This window comes from Rhinolophus sinicus, chromosome X (genome assembly GCF_036562045.2).
Source record: "Rhinolophus sinicus isolate RSC01 chromosome X, ASM3656204v1, whole genome shotgun sequence".
NCBI lineage: Eukaryota > Metazoa > Chordata > Mammalia > Chiroptera > Rhinolophidae > Rhinolophus > Rhinolophus sinicus.
The window spans coordinates 18,689,755-18,710,846 of record NC_133768.1 but is presented as its reverse complement, the minus strand read 5'-3'; the positions used below and the strand labels follow the sequence as shown (position 1 = coordinate 18,710,846).

The 21,092-nt window shown below is 37.4% G+C and overlaps 1 protein-coding gene across 1 annotated transcript; it reads right to left on the bottom strand.

The window, feature by feature from the left end:
* Positions 1-1,971: 1,971 nt before the first annotated feature.
* Positions 1,972-16,143, bottom strand: EIF2S3 (eukaryotic translation initiation factor 2 subunit gamma). Its single transcript, XM_019713802.2, has 12 exons — positions 15,789-16,143; positions 15,191-15,254; positions 13,963-14,090; positions 13,753-13,874; positions 11,974-12,068; positions 10,482-10,640; positions 9,341-9,475; positions 8,021-8,115; positions 7,078-7,222; positions 5,639-5,808; positions 5,090-5,262; positions 1,972-2,235 (listed from the first exon to the last, which is right to left on the bottom strand). Exons 1-12 carry the CDS (start codon positions 15,855-15,857, stop codon positions 2,172-2,174), a joined length of 1,419 nt encoding a protein of 472 aa, XP_019569361.1. The 5' UTR covers positions 15,858-16,143; the 3' UTR covers positions 1,972-2,171.
* Between the last annotated feature and the right edge of the window lie 4,949 nt (positions 16,144-21,092).

Sequence of the window (21,092 nt, the reverse complement as noted above, 5' to 3'; positions counted from 1 at the left end):
CTAGGCAGATTCTGAACCAGATACATCTCTGGCTGACAATCACTGCACTGACTTCAAGTTCTATGAAAATAAGGCCCATTGTTTTATTTGTGTATTCCCATTTACACTAAGCAGTGCTCTGCAAATTTGTTGAAATTCATGTGGATGTTTGAAATAGACAAGAGACTTGTGGTTTCAGTTTTGACATGAGATTAATTGCAATAAATTAATCAACTATTACAAAACTCTGGGTCTTATGTTATTCCAGAATTTCTGCTAGAAGGTGCTTATAAAACACATGGGGACATGTTAAATATAAAATTGTTTGGATTAGAACCTAGCTTTATTTAAATGTGTTCCGCATGCTGTAACACAACCCTTCAAAGTCAATCAAGTATGTAACATTAATGTTTCCTCAAAATTTACATACTTATAACTCATAGCTACAGCTTCTAAATTTTTACAAGGCAGCAGCTTTAATCCCCAAAAGAGCACACTATTATGACTATGGCATCAAGTTCCACATTAAATGCAAATTTAAGAAAAGCAAACTAGAGAGTGTTAGCCGACTACCAAAGCTCAGTAAGATTCTGTTATCTGATATACCTACTTTTCAACTCTAAACTTGTTTCTCAACCCTGGGGAGTTTTTAAAAATATCAAGGGCTGGGCTCCACCCCAAGCCAATTAAATCATAATCTCTGTGGGGCATCTACTTTTTTTTTTTAAAGCTTCTCCAGCAATTCTAATGTCAGTGAGTTGAGAACCACTGCTCCCACAGAATCTTATGAAATAAGTAAAAATAAAAAAGCACAGGAAAAGTGTAGGAACACGGAGAATAAGTAAAAAATCAAAGGGCTCATCCTTTGCTTTCTCTTTTACCTCTTTAAAGGTCCAAAGATTACTAATATTAGAATTTACATATGCTTGTCAATTAAACAGTTAAGGAAAAAAAAACATAAAGCCTGGACAGGTCTGTTACTTATCTAGGATCATCTGGTGTAACAGTATTTTCCAACAGGGGAAGGCTGTTGGATTTCAGGTGTAAACCAACGCAGAAACAACTGCAGGGCATCACAGGGAGAGGATGAGAACTTCTGGCTCTCGTTTCCCATGTTCCAGAACAGGAAAAGAGGGGCAGAAAAAGGTATGTTAATGGAAACAAGCACTCATGCTCTTAAGTAGGGGTGTCCAAACTTTTTTCAACGTTTTTTACCAAGGGCCATATGCGGTAAAATACACAAACAGCCAGGCGACTCACTCAGGTGAAGTACGTATTGCCTCTGGTTTATTTAAGTAAACTATTTTTGGAATTTGCTGCGAGCCAATTAAAAATGGATTGCGGGCCGCAGTTTGGACACCCCTGCTCTAAAGGATAATTTTATTTGAACCTATTCATTTCTTTTCACTCAAATTGCAAAGATAAAGCAACACAAGATAGGCAAAAAGAAGCTGGTCTTCAAGTATTTGTTTTCTGACCGATCACTGCACTGTACACCTGAAGCTGAACAATAATGAATGTCAACTATAATTTTATATATATATATATATATATATATATATATATATATATATATATATATATTTACAAGAAGTGGAGTACAGCATTAGGAATAGAGACAGTGGAAATGAAATGGTTGTATGTGATGTCAGAGGCATAGTGGATGGGGGAGGGGGTTGTCACTGTGTGAGGGACATAAATGATAAATGTCTAGCTATTACATTGTTTTGTGCACCTGAAACTAATAAAAAGTTAAAAAAAAAGAATTTGTTTTCAAGTTTTTACTGGTATAACAATCCTTTCAAGCCTAGAGCTACTGAAAGATGAAGCATGAAAATAAGAAAAACTTTATTTCAAATAGGTTTGGTAGTATGTGTGCTATAGCAAAGGCTGGCTGTGGCGAAGAGTTTCATTTCAAACCTACATTAATACATAAATTAGACATTACTTGGGAATGGTTAATTTCTGGTAAAATGTAGACTCCATCCAACATTATGCCAATTTTTAATTTTATTGTAGACTCTATTTTAGTACCAGAGGTTAAATTTTCATCACCAAAAAATGACAATAACAGCTACTACTAAGGTAATGAGCTGTGAAATTCATTCTCCAGTATTGCTTTGAAAATACACCCCTAGGTGGTTAAGAGAAAAATCTGACTTTATCCAAATGCATTATTTAACTGGAATTCTTCAGTCATCATCTACTGTTGGCTTGATTGTCACACCTCTTCTTATTTGACCCCAACCAATTAAACTGCAAAATGAAAACAAAAGAAACTGTGAATTTCATGTCCATTTTATTATCATTACTACATAATCATTTGACATAACTAGTTTTACTTACCTATCTGCTGTATCTGAATTTGTTTCCAAAACCTGCTCCTGCACAAAGAAAGCTCACACTATCTTCTTAGAGTCTCAGGCCCAGAGAGATGGGCTCCAGCCAAAATGAATGACAGGAAAGCAAAACAATGTTGCTACTATAAAATGCTCATCTTCACTCTGTTAAAATATACCTACCCCTTCAGAACTGCCAAATAGCCTTCCCATCCACCTAAGGAACCATGCGATACAAAACCATCTCAGTCTGATTTGTTTCAAAAATCTCATTCTCTATCCTTTTCTCCTTGACAAAGTGCTTCTTTTTAAACCTTTTACAGCACCTACACACATCACAATGACCTCAGCTGGTAAAGGAAACTAAATACGAAAGGACTAGTCTACAGGCAGTTTACTCTCAACAGCAGAGGCACCTCTGCTCATACTTCCAATGTCTGCTCTAATCAGTGAACACCAGGCTGGAATGCTATCCCAACTGTAGCTTCTAGAACAAAACCTACCTAAACATGGATTAAAACCACAATTGTAAAGAATGTAAGGATCTTTCAGATGCTCTCATTTCTTTTAACAATTTTAACATACTTGCTAATTTTTAAGCAAAGTCCTCTCTTATTAGTGGAAAGACAAAACAAACCAACCAACTCTGTTTTAAAATCTGTTCTAATCTAGGAAATGTACCATTCTAAGTGAGAATAATATATTCCATGTTGAGTTTTTGAAAGTGTATTACTTAAGCCTATTTTAAAATACACTGCAAATCAGTATGTCTATAAATGGCAAATAGCATAATTATACAAAAGAGTAAAATCAAGTGGACATAAATCACCACAAAGCAGGATTACTTACTTAAAAGACAACAAAAAATTTAATTCTGTCTAAAGTAGAGTAATAATTCAGATCTTCTGAACAATAAGTGATGACAGACCATCATGGGGCAGAGTATCAGAGAAGGCTTAATAAGGGAGGTTAGGTAGTGAGGAAAAAAACAAAGAGCTAAGGGCGATTTGAATAATTATAGGGACAATCAGGACACGGAATCATTAGAGGGTTTATGTGAGACAAAGCAAGAGGAAACGTAAAATGTATTGAAGCAAGCTTCCAGAAAGGTCCTAAATATCAGAAAGCAGTGAGAAGCTACTAAAAATTATTGAGCAGGGCATAATAAAAATGGTTGACTCAGCTGTTACGTATCAAAGAGGCAAACTAGGAACCTTCTGCAATACCTTTCAAGTGTGGAGTGATGGTAGTACGGGCTATGAAGTCATCACACCGAATAGAAAAGAAAGGGTAGATTCAGTAACTAACCAGGGAAAGAGCAAAGTCAGGAGCCAAAAACTGTAGGTTTCCTAGCTCTAGCCACTAAAAGGGCCCAGAAGTAACAACATCTTAAATGATGAGCACACCTAGTGCCCAGATCTTCATTTCTAAATAACATTTCCCTCTAAAAGGAACCAGGGTTCCTCAGAGAAATGGCCAATTCTAAATTGGAGCAAGGGAGGTACAAGATGACTCTGGAACATCTTATGCCAGAAAGTAAGGAACTCTCCAAAAGAACTGATGGGGACATGTCAAAAGGACACACAGGAGCCAGCTTGAAGGGTGTCTGTTGGATAAATCCTGGACAATTTGGGCATTAAAATAATAAAAACAGTAAAGAATCATAACCTATTGAATAAAATAGGACTCCATGAGTCCATATAATAACTAGATAAGTAAATAATGGGGAAGAAAGAATGTCCACTGATAAATAAGGAGTGGTGGAGTTGGGGGTGGGGTGATCACCATTTTACAATCACTAGAGTCAAGCTCAATTTAGACAAGAATCATCCATGGATGCTAAATTCAGCGGGGTGGGATATATTGAGGAGCAAGCTATCTGCATAGTCTGAGTCTCCCCACAGAATGCTTAGTAGTTGCAAAGGTTAAAAGGAGTTAACTATAGAGTGGGGAAACTGGACAACACCTTGAATGCATGATCAAAATTAACCTCATGTGCCTCTGGCTGTGATTCCCTGAGGAGACATCCCCACCTATGTAAATATTCCAGCCAAGAATATAAAACCAGAATCTAAACTTGGGAAACATTAGATAAGCCCAAATTGAGGAACAATCTATAAAGAAACTAGCTTATGTTCTTCAAAGCTGTCAATCTCAAGACAAAGAAAGGCTGAGAAAGTTCCAGATTAGAGAGCAAAGAGACATGAAAACTAAATTCAATACATGACCCTAGACTGGAGGGATAAAGAGGACATTATGGGATGAGGGATAAAACTAGAATACAGACTGTAGATTTCAGTAGTTTTATCCATGTTAAACTTCTTTAAGTGGTTATGTAAGAGAACATCCTTGTTTTTAGGAAATATACACTGAAGTATTAAAAGATCAAAGGGCATGATATATATAACCTACACTTCAAATGGTTCAAAAAAATTTATTACATATAAAAAAGTATATATACACACACAAATAAATTGTGTATCTGGGAAAAGGGAATACAGGTCTGTGTGTAATTCTTGTAATTTTCCTGTTAAGCTTGAAATTATTTCCAAATAAAAAGTTTAATAAAGCCAAAAACAAGGGAAATACTGAACCAAATACATTGGTTTTTGCAGAGGTGTGTCTATCACAAATCAGGGCTAGAAACAGATTTCAAAGTTATCCAAGGAAAAGTGTGTGTGTATGTGTGTGTGTGTGTGTACACCACCAAGAACTTAAGGAAACTGACTGTGTCTTCTTTATCAGACCGTGACAAAGGCTAATAAACTTACCGCCAGTGTTTTTCAACTCTTCGGCTAAGGGCAATTTTTTCTCCTACTTCTGTGCACACAGGATTAGTCAAAACGATTTTGCCCAAATCGGCCTTGACTGCACTAACTCTTCCTCCTGTAGACAGGGATCCTATGTTCACCATGAGCACTTCATTCTTAGACAACTTTTGCACCTAGGGAAATAAATTGGGGAAAAAGAAACCTCCAAATTAAGAAAATGCTTTCCACAAAATGGCTGCTTATCTTCCTACATCCTTGCCAACAGATGTCAGCAATTTTCCATCTCTGCCAACCTGATCTTACTGAGACGTTTTTTAAAAAATCATATAAATAATAGGAATATCATGTCATTGTCACATGTGATATTTTTCCCTGTTTCGTTTCACTTTAAACTGATTGCCACATGGAAGTTCTCAATTTTCAGAAAGTCAAATGTATTCACCTTTTCTTTTTTCTTAATCCCATGTTCACTATAAAAGAATGAACCTCAAAATTAGTCTTAACATCACTGTCACTGTTTCTGAAACAGGAGTTACAGAAAGCACTTACCTTTGCTGCTTTCTTGTCTCCTTCAGTGCGTACACCTAGCAGCCGTCTAAGCAGGAAATAGGAGATTTCCAATTCTGTGAAGATCTCAGGTAAAGCTCCAACTGCACCGAGTACCTGCCCCACCATTCTGTCAGCCCGGCACAAAGTGGGGTCAATTTTGGTTCCAACTCCTAATGTAAAATAAGACATACATATATAGAGAGTCCAACTTTTTCCCCCCATAAAGCTGTTTACCCCAAAATTTAGTCAAACAAGGACAGCATATACCTATACATTTTAATACATACTTAAATTTTCAGAGTCATGCAACAGCTACATAGGTGTGACAAGATACCTGTTTTATCTGAAGAAAAAGAATCGTAAACTCATGGGTTAGTTGGGTATTTGACAACAGAAAGACTCTCTTGATTTAAATTCTAAACAAAGGGCAAACAGAGATAATATCCTAATTCAAAACTAAGTCTGAATATCCTTAATGAAGATTGAAGAGATACAAAATTCATGAGTAGTTTGCAGAATATTTGCCTGCCATTTCTCTCATGGAGGCTGATCAAAATGATAGCTTAAAGATTCCATATATGATTCCTGGGATCCACTTCAAAATATTTTAGCAGTGTGTCTTTTGAGGAGGACAGGGAAGAAGATATAAAGATGAAGACTGGGAAAGTATTGATAATTGTTGAAGCTGGGTGGTGGCTACACAAGAGTTATTACATCATTCTCTCTACTTTTATGTGTGAAAAGTTCCATAGGCTAAATTGTAAAAAACTTGTTTATATATAAAAAAATCACACACAGTAAATTCCTAATTACAGGAAAAAGTAAAAAAATGAATTACATAGCCAAACACCAGAGAAGGGAACGACAAAATCCTTCACCAAACATTTTCTTCTTTAATCCAAAGGCACAACACCTCTAATTCTGAATTTTGACTTCTTATGGATATCTGGCAATATACTAAATTGTAAGGGACCAGAAAATCCATAAATTATCTCAGTAATTACTACACAATTATCTTTTTTTATTTCCACCTCAGTAAATATGATCTGACATGATTCAACTGACATTTGTGGGTAACTTTCCATTTGTAAAACATACATAAAAATCAACTCTCTACCCCTCAAATCTGTGTAGAACAACAAAAAGTATAGCAAGGTATTTTAAACACTAGGTCATAAAATTTTTTTTGTTATTGCTAAAAAGGAGCTACTTTATATACTAAAGTGTATTTTTCTTTACGTTTAAAAATAATTTTTACAAACACATGAAACCATCTCATGACCTAAAATCAACAGCTTAACCACATGTATATTGCCCTACCCCATTCAATTATTAAAATATCCAATTAAAAATCTCTATCTTTTTAGATAATCCATCTCCCATGAAAAGCACTATAATATACACAAATGAAAAGACAGGGATAAGAGGAAAATCCTTACCAATAAGACCTCCTGGAGCAGCATACTGAAGATCATTATGTTCAGCAAACAGTGATACAATTTTGGAAAAGATTGGTTTACACATGAGTTTTCCTTCACTATCTTTGGAAACAATACCAGGTCTGACTTCTATCTCTTGGCCCACCTGTAAAAATATAAATTAGTAATTAGAATTACTACGGCACAACACAATTTCCATTTACATATAAAAATACTAACAGGAAAACCACAAAACTGAAAAGGCAATCCTTTCTCTAGTTCAAAGATCACTATTTTAAAAAAAAAGAGAGATGTGAAAGAAAGCTTCAACACCAGAACCATCCAACTGTTTCTAACCACCTACCACACAGGTCTATCCCCATATAAAATGTGCTCCAGACGCATGAGGAGTGTATAAAGTTAGAGGTCAGACACATAAAAGTATACAAAGACATCCATACTGAGTACTAGACACCATGAAAACAAATTTATTTTTCAATTTGGAGTATCCGTACTATTTTCCTGATTAAGACAATGGAAAAACAAAACAAAAACACAACCACTACTAGACTTTGGGTGGTGAGCACACAATGAGAATACAGATGTTGCATTATAAAGTTGTACATCTGAAATTTACATGTTATTAACCAATGTTAACCCCAATTAGGGTTTCCGGGTGGGAATTCCCACCTGTTCTCAGGAATTTTTTCCGCTTTCCCATTCCCGAATCCTGAGATGTAAACTGTTTTCTGTTCTCTATGATGAGTTGTTTCCACAAAGTGACGGCCGATACTACCAACCACCTGGGTTCAAGGAGCCAATTTTCCTGATTTCCCGACCAACTTTTCTTGGGATTCAGGAATGGGAAAGCGAAAAATATTCACGAGAACAGGTGGGAATTCCCACCTGGAAACCCTAACCCCAATTAAAACAAGAAAACCACAATAACCAAAACCCAGTTTACCTTTAACACTCCTTTCAGAATACTACCACCAGCTACACCCCCCTTAAGGTCATCAACTTCACAGCCAGGTTTGTTGACATCAAAGGACCTAATAACTAAAAGAAAGCAAAACCAATTAAAGGCCATTCTGTTCATTTTTACTTTCAAAGAAATATTATTTTCTAAGTTAACTTTCCTAAAATAGTAGACACAAGATTTACACCATAGGGATGACTTTGTGCCAAAAACCTAATTTGCTTACGATAGAAAAGTGGAAATAAAAATAGTAGATACAAGATTTATACCACACAGGTGACTTTGTGACAAAAATCTAATTTACTTATGATAGAAAAGTAGAAAAAACTTAAAACTTCATTGATAGGAGGCATATTATGGTACATCAATACTACGGAATATTAGTCAGCTATTAAAAAAGAAATGTTAGAGCCATATGTAATGATCTGGAAGGATAACCCTCACATACTGTTAAGGAAAAAAAAGGTACCAAAATAACATGCATAGTATGATCCCACTTCCAGAAGAAAAACTAAAACAAAAACATGTATATGTTTATACATGATGATATGAAAAAAGAGAGGCATGAGGATAATACATAACAATTGCGAACTTTGGTTACTTCAGGGCTAAAGGGCTAAACGTGGGAGGTACCTCTTTATATACCTCTGTATTATGTGACTTCTGAAATAAAAATTTAGTTTTAAAACTACAAGACAACTCTAGGACTACGTGACCTGCACTTAGGTTCTGAGAACAGGGACCCTTAACAAGGGGTACCCATCACAATCACCCAAGAGAACACTTCCCACAACACACAGGGGGACGCTGGGTGAGGGCCCAGAGGGGCTCACATTTCTGTTCTGAAAAGGCACCTACATCTCTGTGTAGGAACCACAAGCTCAGATGATCAAATTATACCAATATTGGTACTCTGAACTTAAAGTGAAAAGGATATGAAAATCATCATTAATGGTACAAGGAAATCATTGGTATGGAAGTTCTAATATCCTGTTCCTGACTAAACCATTATCATTCCTTAGAGAATACTGTATTAACTCCATCTTGATCACATAACGTACCATATACTAAGCACAAAAAGGCTAAAAGTTCCTTCTGTATTCAGGACTCTGTCCCTTACCAAGTAATGCAATTTAGCATTGCCAATACAATCTCAGAATTCACTGATCTCAAAAAAAATTTTATGGAGCTTATAATTTATTCACACCTCTGCAGAAAGTGGAAATAGTAATAAACCCCCTTAAGGGGGAATCACCAATGTGGAAAAGATCTAATTAAGACTTAAAGAAAAATCCTATCACTTACCAATAAGTCGGGGTTCTGAAGTAAAGTCTCTTGGGGGTACTGGAATTTTCTTTACTATGTACTCACAGACAACCTCAATATTATATTTCAGCTGAGCAGAAATTGGAATAATAGGAGCTCCTTCTGCTACTGTACCTATGACAAAATTCAGAAAAATCAAAATTCTTCCGTTTTACAAACTTGTTCTACACATTACTAGTTAAGATTACTGAAACAGATGCCTAAACATCCCCACACAAATGTCAGCAACCGGTAGAAAGTGATGATTTTGTTTAGAAAGGTGGCAGTATTCTATGTTTGCTTTTACTCCTGAAAATGAACACTATTCCCTTTAAGGAAAAAATGTTAAAATATATTAATAGATATATTTAATACACTAAAATGATAAAACTGTTTAAAGGAATAAAATACTAATACTCCTGGGAAAGAGCGTTTTACTAGTTGAAAGATTTCTAATAACATGTAATTAACCTCCCAATAAATGTCAAGATAAAATTACAGACTCTGCTAATCAAAGACTGCTGCACATATAATATTTGCTTCTTATTAATTATATGTCAAACAGACTGGTCAAAGAAGTAAAACAAAATAATTAGATTTTAATCAATATAACTTATTCTTTTTCGTTATGATAGAACTGGGTTCATGAGAAGTCAGCCTAACGAGAAAAACAAGGCTGAGAGAGAATCAAATGCAACAATAAGATGCATCACGTTTTCCCTGAGAGTAAAAACACTACGCTGTTAGAGGAAAAGACTATAAAAATTAAATAAATGATTGTCAGTTCCAATTCTCAAAGTAGCTACTCAGTGAGAATAAATAGTATAAGACTTGTTTTTTTTTTTTTAAATTCTTTTGCTCATTTTACTATTACTGAGGTGTTTTGTTTTTTTTAAAATCTGATAGTTTCCAGAATACAACTTCAGTTCTAACTTTCAGTCAGCAAAAAAGTCTATACAATTCAGAAACACAGATTTCACTAGTTCTAGCAGGTAACTAACAAGTACATAGGTAGAGAAAAATAAGGCCTAAGATCTGTACGTTTACTCTGTTTTAATCTATAGTTATTCTAACATCTGGTATCTGGATTAAATGCCTCTCAAAGTGATTCATATATGTATCAGATATTACGGCTTCTTACCTTGTACAAATGCAAGGATCTGTTCATACTGTTCTTTAGCCTGGCTTTCTTTTACCAAATCAATTTTATTTTGTAGAATCAAAATATGCTTCAGTTTCATGATTTCTATAGCAGCCAGGTGTTCAGAAGTCTGAGGCTGAGGACAAGACTCATTACCAGCTAGATGATGAAGATGGAAAAAGATGCATGAGAATCAGCTAGAAATATCTGCCAAAGGAGGCAAATCCGTCATAGACAGAAAGCAGATTAAGGTTGCCAAGGGCATGGAAAGGGGGAATAGAGTGACTGCTTAATAGAGTGAAAGGATTTCCTTTTGGGGTAATAAAGATGGTCTGGAACTAGAATGGTGATGCTTGTCCAACACTGTCAATGTACTTAATGTCACTGAATGGTACACTTTAAATGGGTCAAGTGGCAAAATTTGTTATGTGTATTTTACTACCAAAAAAAAATTAGCTGGCATCCAATAAAAGAAATGTTTGAATGCCCTAGCCCTATTCAAGGCAAAAGTCCTGGACAGCACCGCCAAGTGTCCACCATTTGCCCCTGCTTTCCCTCTGTGCGTGCATTCCCTGAGGCCTCCCGATCATTTGGCTCCCATTGCCGATCCTGCTAAGCAAGAAGCTTGGAATCAACAAGTGTGGCATCTTGGGGTCTGCCCTCAGCTTTTGCTCAGGCATAAGGCTCTATCCAGTATTAGAGATTTGCAAGGCCATCAAGCTCCTGAGAGGCAGCTGAGCAAGAGGGGAAGACACTTAATACAGTTTATGAATTTCAACTACTATCCGAGCCTACACCCTAACAAAGGGAAGGAACACTAAACGTGAAGATAACCAACAGTGTATTATAAAGAAATAGGAAAGGTATGTTGGGTACTCCCCAAGCAGTGAGGTTCAGGTATCCTATACCTGGCATACTTAAAAAATTATATCCCATAGCAACGAAATCTCTTGACAGCTCACAGGAAGGCAGCACAACGCTAGCTTTGAAAACCGCAATTCAGGTCTAGATTTCAGCACTGATTATGAATGAGATTTGCATCTAAATAAAAACATTAGGTTGGTGCAAAAATTGCAGTTTTTGCAATTTTTAACTTTTTAAACCGCAATTACTTTTGCACCAACTTAATATATGTGTTGCAGTGGACAGGTCAGAGACCAAAAAAAACAACAAAAAAAAAACGTATTTTTACAAATAAATTTAAAATTAAATCAAATCACTTCATGTCATCTAAGCAGGAAAAAGGCTATATTTACTTTTTAAAATATATACTACAATAAGAATTCTCACAAGACATCTCCTCAAGGTCTATCTTGTTTAGTATTTTCTGATAGCTGGTAGGCAGGGATGTCATCCTGGATGACATGTTAGTTTCCATTCATGTCACCCCTAGGTAATGGATATGGCCCTTAAAGGCCTTAGTTCCTCTTTAAATATTCCATCTTGGATTTGTTGCACGCTGATTTGTCCAAACCAATTCTAATGTATTTACCTATCAACAGAAGAGCTGCATCCATCACTGCTGCACCGTTCAGCATAGTAGCCATCAAAATATCGTGGCCAGGACAGTCAACAAAGGAAACATGTCTAACAATGGAGAAATAACAATCGGTCCTAAGATCAATCAATACTTTAAGATACAACTTACAGATTTCCTAAAATTAAATCACTTTAGATGTGGGATATGTTACATATGAATATGGAATAAAAATATGAAAATAATTCTTATTGCTAGAAAGTCAAGTGGTTACAGGACTTGGTGTTTCTAGACCTTGGAAATAAGATTACCTACTGGCTGAGAGTCCAAACACTGCATAGTATTATACAGCAAATGAAATTAGCTATGTATAGAAATAAATGAAGAGCCAGACACTCCCAGATTCAATGAAACTGAATAAGGTACAGAGTGTATATTGGGAACATCATCGATTTGAGAGCTAAAAGTGTTGACAAAATGGGCAACGCCATCTGAAAAAAATAATTCGCCAAAAATTTCTCTAGCACCTTGAAAAGCTGAAATTAGCTATCTGAAATGTAGAAGGCAGCACTATTTTAACAAAACCATGCTACTCATTGATAATCATTATGTTTAAAAGTGTATGCTCACACTGTCATGATCTAAAACGGGTCAGCAAACTATAGCCCTTAGGTCAAATGTGGCCCACTGCCATACCCACTCATGCACATACTGTCTATAGACATACAAGATGCCTTTCAGCATACAAGAGCAGAGTAGCTAGAAGAGGGAATCCGTGGCCTGCAAAGCCAAAAATATTTACTATCTGGCTCTTTATAGAAAGTTTGCTGATCTCTGATCAGGGCCACAACTAAGGTGAGGCAAATGAAACACTTGCTTTGGGTGCAAAATATAAGGAGGCACCAAGAAACTCAGTAATAAAGATAAATAATATTTAGATTTAATATTTTAAAAAGCCAAAATTAATGCAAAAAAAATCCAGGATAAACATCAACATTTTAAATGAAAAAAGGATCACTAACATTGTCATGCTGAGCCAAAAACAGCCAGAAAAAAAAGTGATATTGAAGCAAGAGGAAAAAAAACCCACCAGTAATTTCGAGCCTGTCTTTATTATAAAAATGATATTCTGTGTATTACAATTTCTTTGCCTTAATTTCCAAAAACGTTGCCTAAAATGCTACTTACCTTAACTACTGAGGGTTTTTTTGGCACCCATCCCCACCCCCTTAAATTTTGGGCTGAAGGCAGAGGGCTCATTCATCTCTCCCTAGTCCTACCCCTGCTCCTGATTTAAAATTTCCTTGTGAAGTATTCCCAACCCCTCTACACATCACTAGGTGGGTATCAGTTCTCTCTGATAAAGAACCAGGATATGCAATTCTATTTGGAAAATAGATGGATAACAAGCCCATTTACTTAAGAGAAGTAATTAAGAATGGCTTTGTTCCTCCCCTATCTAAGAAACAGAAAAAATACTGTTCAAAAGCAATTAGGAAGCCTGCCAAAAAGAATCCTTTAAACCCAATGAGCTGTGTTTCCCTCCATTCCATTATGCTTATGTGATACTTTTCCTTTGGAGAACTTGCATGTTAGTATCCTAACTTAGGTTTAAACACTTAACTCTTCAAATTACTGTCACTATAGACAATAAATACAAAATAATGGAAAAACAACAAAACCGTTCAGCAATTAGGTTCATTGTTTAATATTTCAGTTAAGCATTTCAAAAAGCACCAATCACAACACAATAAATATGAAGTATGAAGTGTTTGTCAGCACAAAAGAGATCACCTGACTAATTTGAAGTTCCCTTTGGTCCCTGGAATGTCTGTAGGAAACTCATCAGGTGTACTACTTCCACAGGATCTGTAACATTCTGGCCGAGGACAACTTGGGTCATCAAGTTTATAAATCTAAAGGTTTTAAAGAAAAAAAGATTTGGATTTGTTATCTGCATATTCCAATTAAAGTTAGTTTCTAGGTCCACAGTACACAGCTCACCTTAGCATTAGCATATCCAAGCTTGATTGTAATATTTCTTTCTAGTTCGTTTTTGAACCTGACAGTGTGAACTCCAGAAATAGCTTTTACAACTGTGGATTTCCCATGAGCTACATGACCAATTGTACCTACAGACAAAGAACAAAAATTGAATTCACGTGCACTCCAATTACACCAAATATTTTTTCAAATAATGTTAGAGTAGAAAACCCAAAGCCATAACTCACTATAAATATCAACATAAAACCAACAGTGACTTCAATTTTTGCTCCTATTCTTTTCTACCAAAAACTTATTCTGATAGGGAACCGAAGAGTACTTTCCATGTAACTGACAACCTTGTTCAAAAACCATACTTAGTATACTAAAAGCTATTCATCTTATGATTTTCATCACAGAAAAGACTGCCTTCACTTAAAATAAACACTCAATAAAAAATAAATATCTTGTATATTAAGAAATTTTCCAGCATAAAAGATATGATGAGCCCTGACCCAACCAAAAGGAATACATGAAAATAAGAAAACCCAGGTTTAATTACAGTAATGCTGTCAAGAGTAACATATCTTATAACTTTTTAATAGGTCTGATGGTAGAGCCTTACTTTTAACTAGGTTTTACTGTGCTGTTTATACAGACTCTCTCAAATACCGAAAATTTACACTCAGTCAACATAACTTCTCCTCTCAAGTTCTAGGTGTCAATTAAGAAAAAAATAGTCTACTTAATAATAGCTTATATATCAAATAAAACTTTCAAAAAGTCTGCCCTTGCAATAACCCTGTTTGGCAAATACAGCCGCATTTTTACCTCTTCCTTAAAGTGCTACATGACTACATATCACCTTATGCTATTAAACTTCTCATATGTCTGTATCTCTTCTCACCTATTCTGTAAGCCAGGGCTCAACGTCTATTTCTTTTTTTTTTAACTTTTATTTATTTAAACGTCTTTTTCCAGGACCCATCATCTCCAAGTCAAGTAGTTAGTTGTTTCAATCTAGTTGTGGAGGGTGCAGCTCACAGTGGCCCAGGTGGGGATAAAACGGGGAACTGGCAACCTTGTTAAGAGCACCGGCTCTAACCAACTGAGCTAACCGGCCGCCCCCTCAACGTGTACTTCTTGAATATTTGCAACCTCATATAGTTCAGGTAATCACACAAAGGTGATTAAAACTACTTGCTAGAGCTCAAGAAGTCAGGTCTCCAAGAAGTTATTCTTATCTTACCTATATTAATTGTGGCTTGTCTGCTGATAACTTCGTGTGAAAGTGGCGTCAATTTGGTAACATCCTGAAATTAAACATTTTATTTTTATTTTAAATCGCTGCACATAAGGCAAATCACAACTTTTCTTTGACTTTACATTTGACCTACAGCTCGCCGCCATGTGAAAAGCTCTCTCATACTTCTAAAGCGCTTTTCCTGTATAAGCAATCTTGTACTTTAATGACTGGGAAGCCCTAGAGTCCTTCATCATTACACAAGACTACACTTCCGATCTCTATGGGAGACGTGGAGGCCCGAGGCCACCCAACCTTGACAGCATTAGCACTGAGGAGAGTGTAGACACTCCCTTCCCAGATCTTCAAAAGTGAAAATCTTAATGACATTTAACATAATTTCGAGGTCCCACGATCTCACACCCCGCTGCCCAGCTCGCGGAGTTGCCGAGGTACAGACGGCGGCGGCGCGGCTTAAGGCGCTCGGCTCCGGAGCTAACCATGCTCTCGACAACCCAGCACTGCCTCGTCTCAACTCCTCCCGGGAGGCCCTGTCATTCCCACTCCTGAGCTCACTCCGCATCTTCTCAGAGCGAAACCTTACCAAGGTGGCGAGATCCTGACGAGAAAGATGCGGTTGTCCCAGAGTCACACCAGCCTCACCCCCCGCCATCTTGCTTGGAGAGGAAGGAAGACGCCCCAGCAACTGCCTGACAGTACGCAGGCTCCCGGTGCGTGGGAGGGGGGAGGGACGAAGGCGGGAAGGCCGACTAGAGCCCAGGCCTGGGAAAGAAGGATGACCGGTACAACAGGGCCTCACTGCTTGCACTTCTTTCCGCTTGGGTTTATATCGTACCTGCCAGCAAGCTGACTAGAAAACACGAGGCAAAGTTTCGGGATCTCTTCGTCGCACACCTGTTGGTTATTTGTGCAGGCAACGCTGAGGGCAGCCCCAGAAAAGACCCCCTGCTTTCTAGGCGCGTGAAACTCACATCGCGCGCGCTGGCGCGGGAGAAGTCATTTCCGGTTCCCGCGGTGATGGCCGGAAGGGTTTCCCAGAACCTGGGAATTTTACCTAGGGTGTGAGGGACAGACAGTGGGAATGTCCTTTTTCACTGAGTTTCCTAATTTAATAAGGCGAAGTCGGCTCGGGGTCCGGCCCACCTGTGACGGGGCTCGTGGCCGGGAGGGGGCCATGCGCTGAGCTGGCCACGTTCTCGGCGCCCCGCGTCACTTGGCGGCGGACGGCGGGGAGGGCGCCCTCGCGCGGAGGCTCGGCGGCCCAAGCATGGCAAAAGCGAAGTCTAATTTGTTCTGGGCGAGGACAGATTTCTAAAGCCCAGGAGGTGGTAGCGCTAGACTGTACTCAGGGTGGAGTTAACAGAATTGAAGCTAGGTGTCGGTATGAACGGCCAAAGAGGTTTTTTTAGACATTTATCATTTATATCCCTCACACAGCGACAACCCCCCCCCATCCACTGTCCCTCTGACATCGCACTATTACATTTTTTTGTGCAAAAAAAAAACACAAGTTTTTTTAAAAAAATATGATCCAAGAAAACCCACTTCTTTAATGGAAAGGTTTCCAATAAATCGGTATTTTAAAACTTAAAGGGTGTTGAAACTTTAACTTTTTTCATGGCGTGTTAAAAAGAACTCGAGTAAATTTTGTTTCTCCTCATGCATTTCTATGCTTTACAAATTTTCTGTAATGAATAGGTATTCATTTCTAGTCAAAAAATGTAAGGATTTAGGTTACCTGTGTTCATTGAATAATTAAGATTAAAATGAATGTTTTCTATCACGTTTTAAGTACAACAGTTTACCTCAAGTAGGATGTTTCAATAAATGCATTCACGGGTTCAGTGATGGTAGAAACTGTACAATATATTGTATTGGGGTGGAAGCATTTAGTTCTAAATTTAGGAACTTACAAGGTGATATAAATTTAGAATTTATCTTACATTGTAAGTAGTTGTACCAGCCAATTCAGAATACCCATTGAGCTGATAAAAGTGTTGTGGAATTGGTGGTGATGGTTGCATAACTTTGTGACTATAATAAAAAACAGTGAATTGTACATTTAAAAGGGTGGATCTTCTGGTATGTGAATTACCTCAAAAATATAAAATTAAAATTCATTGATAATAAGTAGACTGTAATAATGCATCACTGTCAGAAACTTTTGGAAGTAGAAATGTCACAGGAAATAATAAGAAGAATAGTTAAACATTGGCACCGACTTAAGTATTAACTTTATTTAATCCTTACAACAATCTGATGAGGTATATACTATTACCGTTTTACAGCTGAGAAACTGAGTCCTAAAAAGATTAGATAACATGCCCATGATTCCACAGCTAGTGATTAGTACAGCTGGAATTCATAGGCAATTACAAGTATGCTTTTTTTTAAATGGCTTTATTGAGGTAAAATTGCATACCATAAAATTCACCCAATTTAAATATACAATTAAATGATTTTTAGTAAATTTACAGAATTGTGCAACCTTCATAGCAATCCAGATTTTGAACATTTCTATCACCCTCAAAGAGATCCTGCATGTCCATTTGCAGTCAATCCCCATTTCTATCTCTGGCCTCAGGCAACCACTGAATGATCTTTCTGTGTCTATAGATTTGTCTTTTCTGGATATTTTATATAAATGGGATCATACGTATGTGGTATTCTGGCTTCCCTCACTTAGCATAATGGTTTTGAGGTTCATCCATTTTGTAGTATTTATCAGTAGTAGTTAATTCCTTTTTTATTGCTGAATATAATTCCATTTTATGGACACCACATTTTGTTGATTCATTCACCAGTTGATAGATATTTGGATTGTTTCCACTTTTTGGCTATTGTGAATTAATAGTGTTATAAACATCTATGTACATGTTTTATTATTTGTAAATAATGCTGCTATGAATATTTGTGTACAAGTTTGTATGGAAACATGTTTTCATTTCTCTTGGTAAATATCTAGTTGTTCAGTTCCTGAGTCCCATGGTAAATCTGTTTAATAGTTTGAGGAACAGCGAAACTTTTCCAAAGTGGCTGTACCATTTTACATTACCACCAGCAATGTATGAAGGCTGCAGTTTCTCCACATCCTCACCAACTTGATATCACACTATCACAATATCACAGCTTGATATTCTCTTCTCTTATAGACATTCTGGTAGATGAGGTTTTAATTTGTATTTCTCTAATGACTAATGATGTTAAGCAGCATTTCATGTACTTATTAGCCATTCATACCTCTTCTTTGGTAAAATATTCAAACCCATTTTAAATAGGGTTGTTTATCTTATTGAGTTGCAAGAGTTTTTAAATATTTTGGACAGTCTTTATCAGAAACATGATTTGCAAATGTTTTCCTCCAGTTTGTAGTTTGACTTTTCATTTTCTTAATGGTGTCTTTGAAAAGCAAAAGTTTCTAACTTTGATGAAGTCCAATTTATTTGTTTTATGAATCATACTTTTGGTATCATATTTAAGAACACTTGCCTAACCCAAGGTCACAAAGATTTACTCCTATGTTTTCTTATTAAAGGTTTACAATTTTAGCTCTTAACATTTAGGTCTATGATCTATTTTGAGTTAATTTTTGTGTATAGTGTGAGGTAAGGGTTTAACTCCATCTTTTTGCATGTGCATATCCAATTGTCCCAGTACTACGCTGAAAAGAATCCTTACCCTATTGAATTGCCTTGGCACCTTTCTAGTAAATTGACTATAAAAGGGTTTATTTCTGGACTCTGTTCCATTGATCTATATCTCTGTCTTTATGCCAGTACCAAACTATCTTGATTTCTGTAGTTTTATAGTACATTTTGAAATGGGAAAGTTAAGTTCTTTATATTCTTTTTCAAAATTATTTTGGCTCTTCTATAGCCTTTGCATTTCTATATAAATTTTAGGATCAGCTTGTCAATTTCTGCATAAAAGCCTGCTTGGTTTTTGCTAGGGGTTGTTTTGAATCTGTAGATCAATTTGAGGAGAATCACCGTCTTGACAATATTGAGATTTCCAATCCCAGAGGGCCATTCTGCCTCACCTGTGCTTAGCATTCCAGTGCCCCTCCCCAGGGCAGTGCTGCTCTTCTCTCAGGTCTCTGGAAAGTGTGAAGCTAAGCTGTCCTTGCAGCCAAGCCTGGGCCCTTGCTGTTCACGTGTGCTTCCCCTGCTTCCACTTCAGCTACTCAGCCCCAAGCTGAGGTGGCCAGAACTAACTTACCTAAAGTCCCTCTCTGCCCTGTATCAGGACAAAGACATTTTGTCCTGAGAGCGATGCGATCACTGTTTTTTTAAGAACTTAGTTTTAGAACTAATAAATATCTTTAGAGCCTAGATTCAATCCCGTCTCTATCCTTAACCACAGTCCCCAAACCCTAAAGCTGTGCTTCTGGCAGTGGGAATTACTGGAGGCTTTTTCTTCACTTCCTTCATCATGCGAATACCATATAGTAGCTCTTCATTGCTCCCACTCACCTCAACTCTGGCTCTCACACTTAGGATGTGTGTTTGCGTGCACATCTACTGAAATGCAGTACTTATGAATGTGTGGCTTGTATCTTCAGGCTTCTAAAGTATAGTGTTGCTTTTCATTGGTTCATAAAGAACATAAAAATGATTAACTTTGGGGTGAATCTGTTCTTTTTAACACTTTTAATTACAAGGGGGCATTGTCTACATTGTGTTTCAAAGTAAATATGTTCCATTGAAATGGTGATATTAATTTCATCTTTGATTGATAGTGGAAAGAGCGTGAGGTGAGAGGCAACACGGGAGGAGAAGCCCTGACCGCCACCGGCTATACTCGGCAGCCTTCCTGATTTTTGCTTCTTTTCCCTCTCCTCTTTTTCTGTCCTACACTGTATTCCCTCCTAAATTATCAGTTCTCTAAATTAAGGTGCCTTGCTGCCACTCCCAGGCCTGGAACGCACTGCCCTACAGGTATCCTTTACTCTTTTTTACTTTTTCCTTTCGTTATTCCGTTTGGACGGAACTTAGAGATCGCTGCCTCTGAGAAGCCATGCTTGACCCTCCCAAGCCCAGATTACACCCCCCACTTTGTGCTAGCTCACATAGCACCCCATGTTGTCTAAACCTGTCACAATGTATTGGGGACTCTGAGATCAAACCTGAATGTTTCTGAACCCTTGTTGTCTGGCCCCAGGCAGAAAGCAGTTATTCTAAGAACTGCCAGCAGGGCTTTAAGGATGGAAGTGGAATAGGAAGAAGCATTTGGTTCCAGGAAAAATCACATTGTTGAGTCCTCTTGACCATGTTACATTATCAATTCATTTTCCTTGAGATAGCGCCCCATGTTAGTGAAATAACACAAATGTAAATACATTCATTAGACACACTCTGTGTCACAGGGGGATGCCCTTTGAGGGGTTTTTGTTTTTGCATCCACATCACTTTCAGATGTTTTGGGATTTGGTATTCTAGTTGAGCCCAAAGGGTAAATTTGGGGGTTCATGAGATTGAGGAAGACAGGAGATGGGAGAAACAAGTGATATGCTCAGGAAAGGGTTCCCACCAAATGACTACAGATCTGACTCAGAGATGATCAGAGAGGATATCCCTGTGTAGGGATCTCTGGAAGCCATGACCTGTTTAAAGAGATTGAAGTTTCCTTGTGATAGCTTTAGGTTTTTGCTTTTCTAGGAGGGAGGTGGAGGGAGGCTTAAGTTTGTGAGTTGGAAGTGTAGAGAGAAAGAGCTGGAGAAATGTGGAGAGGGGGTGACAGACCATAAGGCCAGCAGTCATAGGAGAGAAGCTAAGGGGAGCCATTCCAAGTGACAGGTGACCAGCGATGCCCAACATGTGTGAGCATTAGCCAGGAATCCGCCAACATTCATGAGGACACCAATTTCCTATTAGTCATGCAACGTAAA

Excerpts from the sequence above, each read along its gene's own strand:
- EIF2S3 (XM_019713802.2), bottom strand. The coding sequence starts at position 15,857 with ATGGCGGGGGGTGAGGCTGGTGTGACTCTGGGACAACCGCATCTTTCT. Across the intron at positions 5,809-7,077 it reads TGCTCCAGGAGGTCTTATTG|GAGTTGGAACCAAAATTGAC; the intron begins GTAAGGATTTTC and ends ATTTTACATTAG. Across the intron at positions 5,263-5,638 it reads GAGACAAGAAAGCAGCAAAG|GTGCAAAAGTTGTCTAAGAA; the intron begins GTAAGTGCTTTC and ends TTATTTCCCTAG.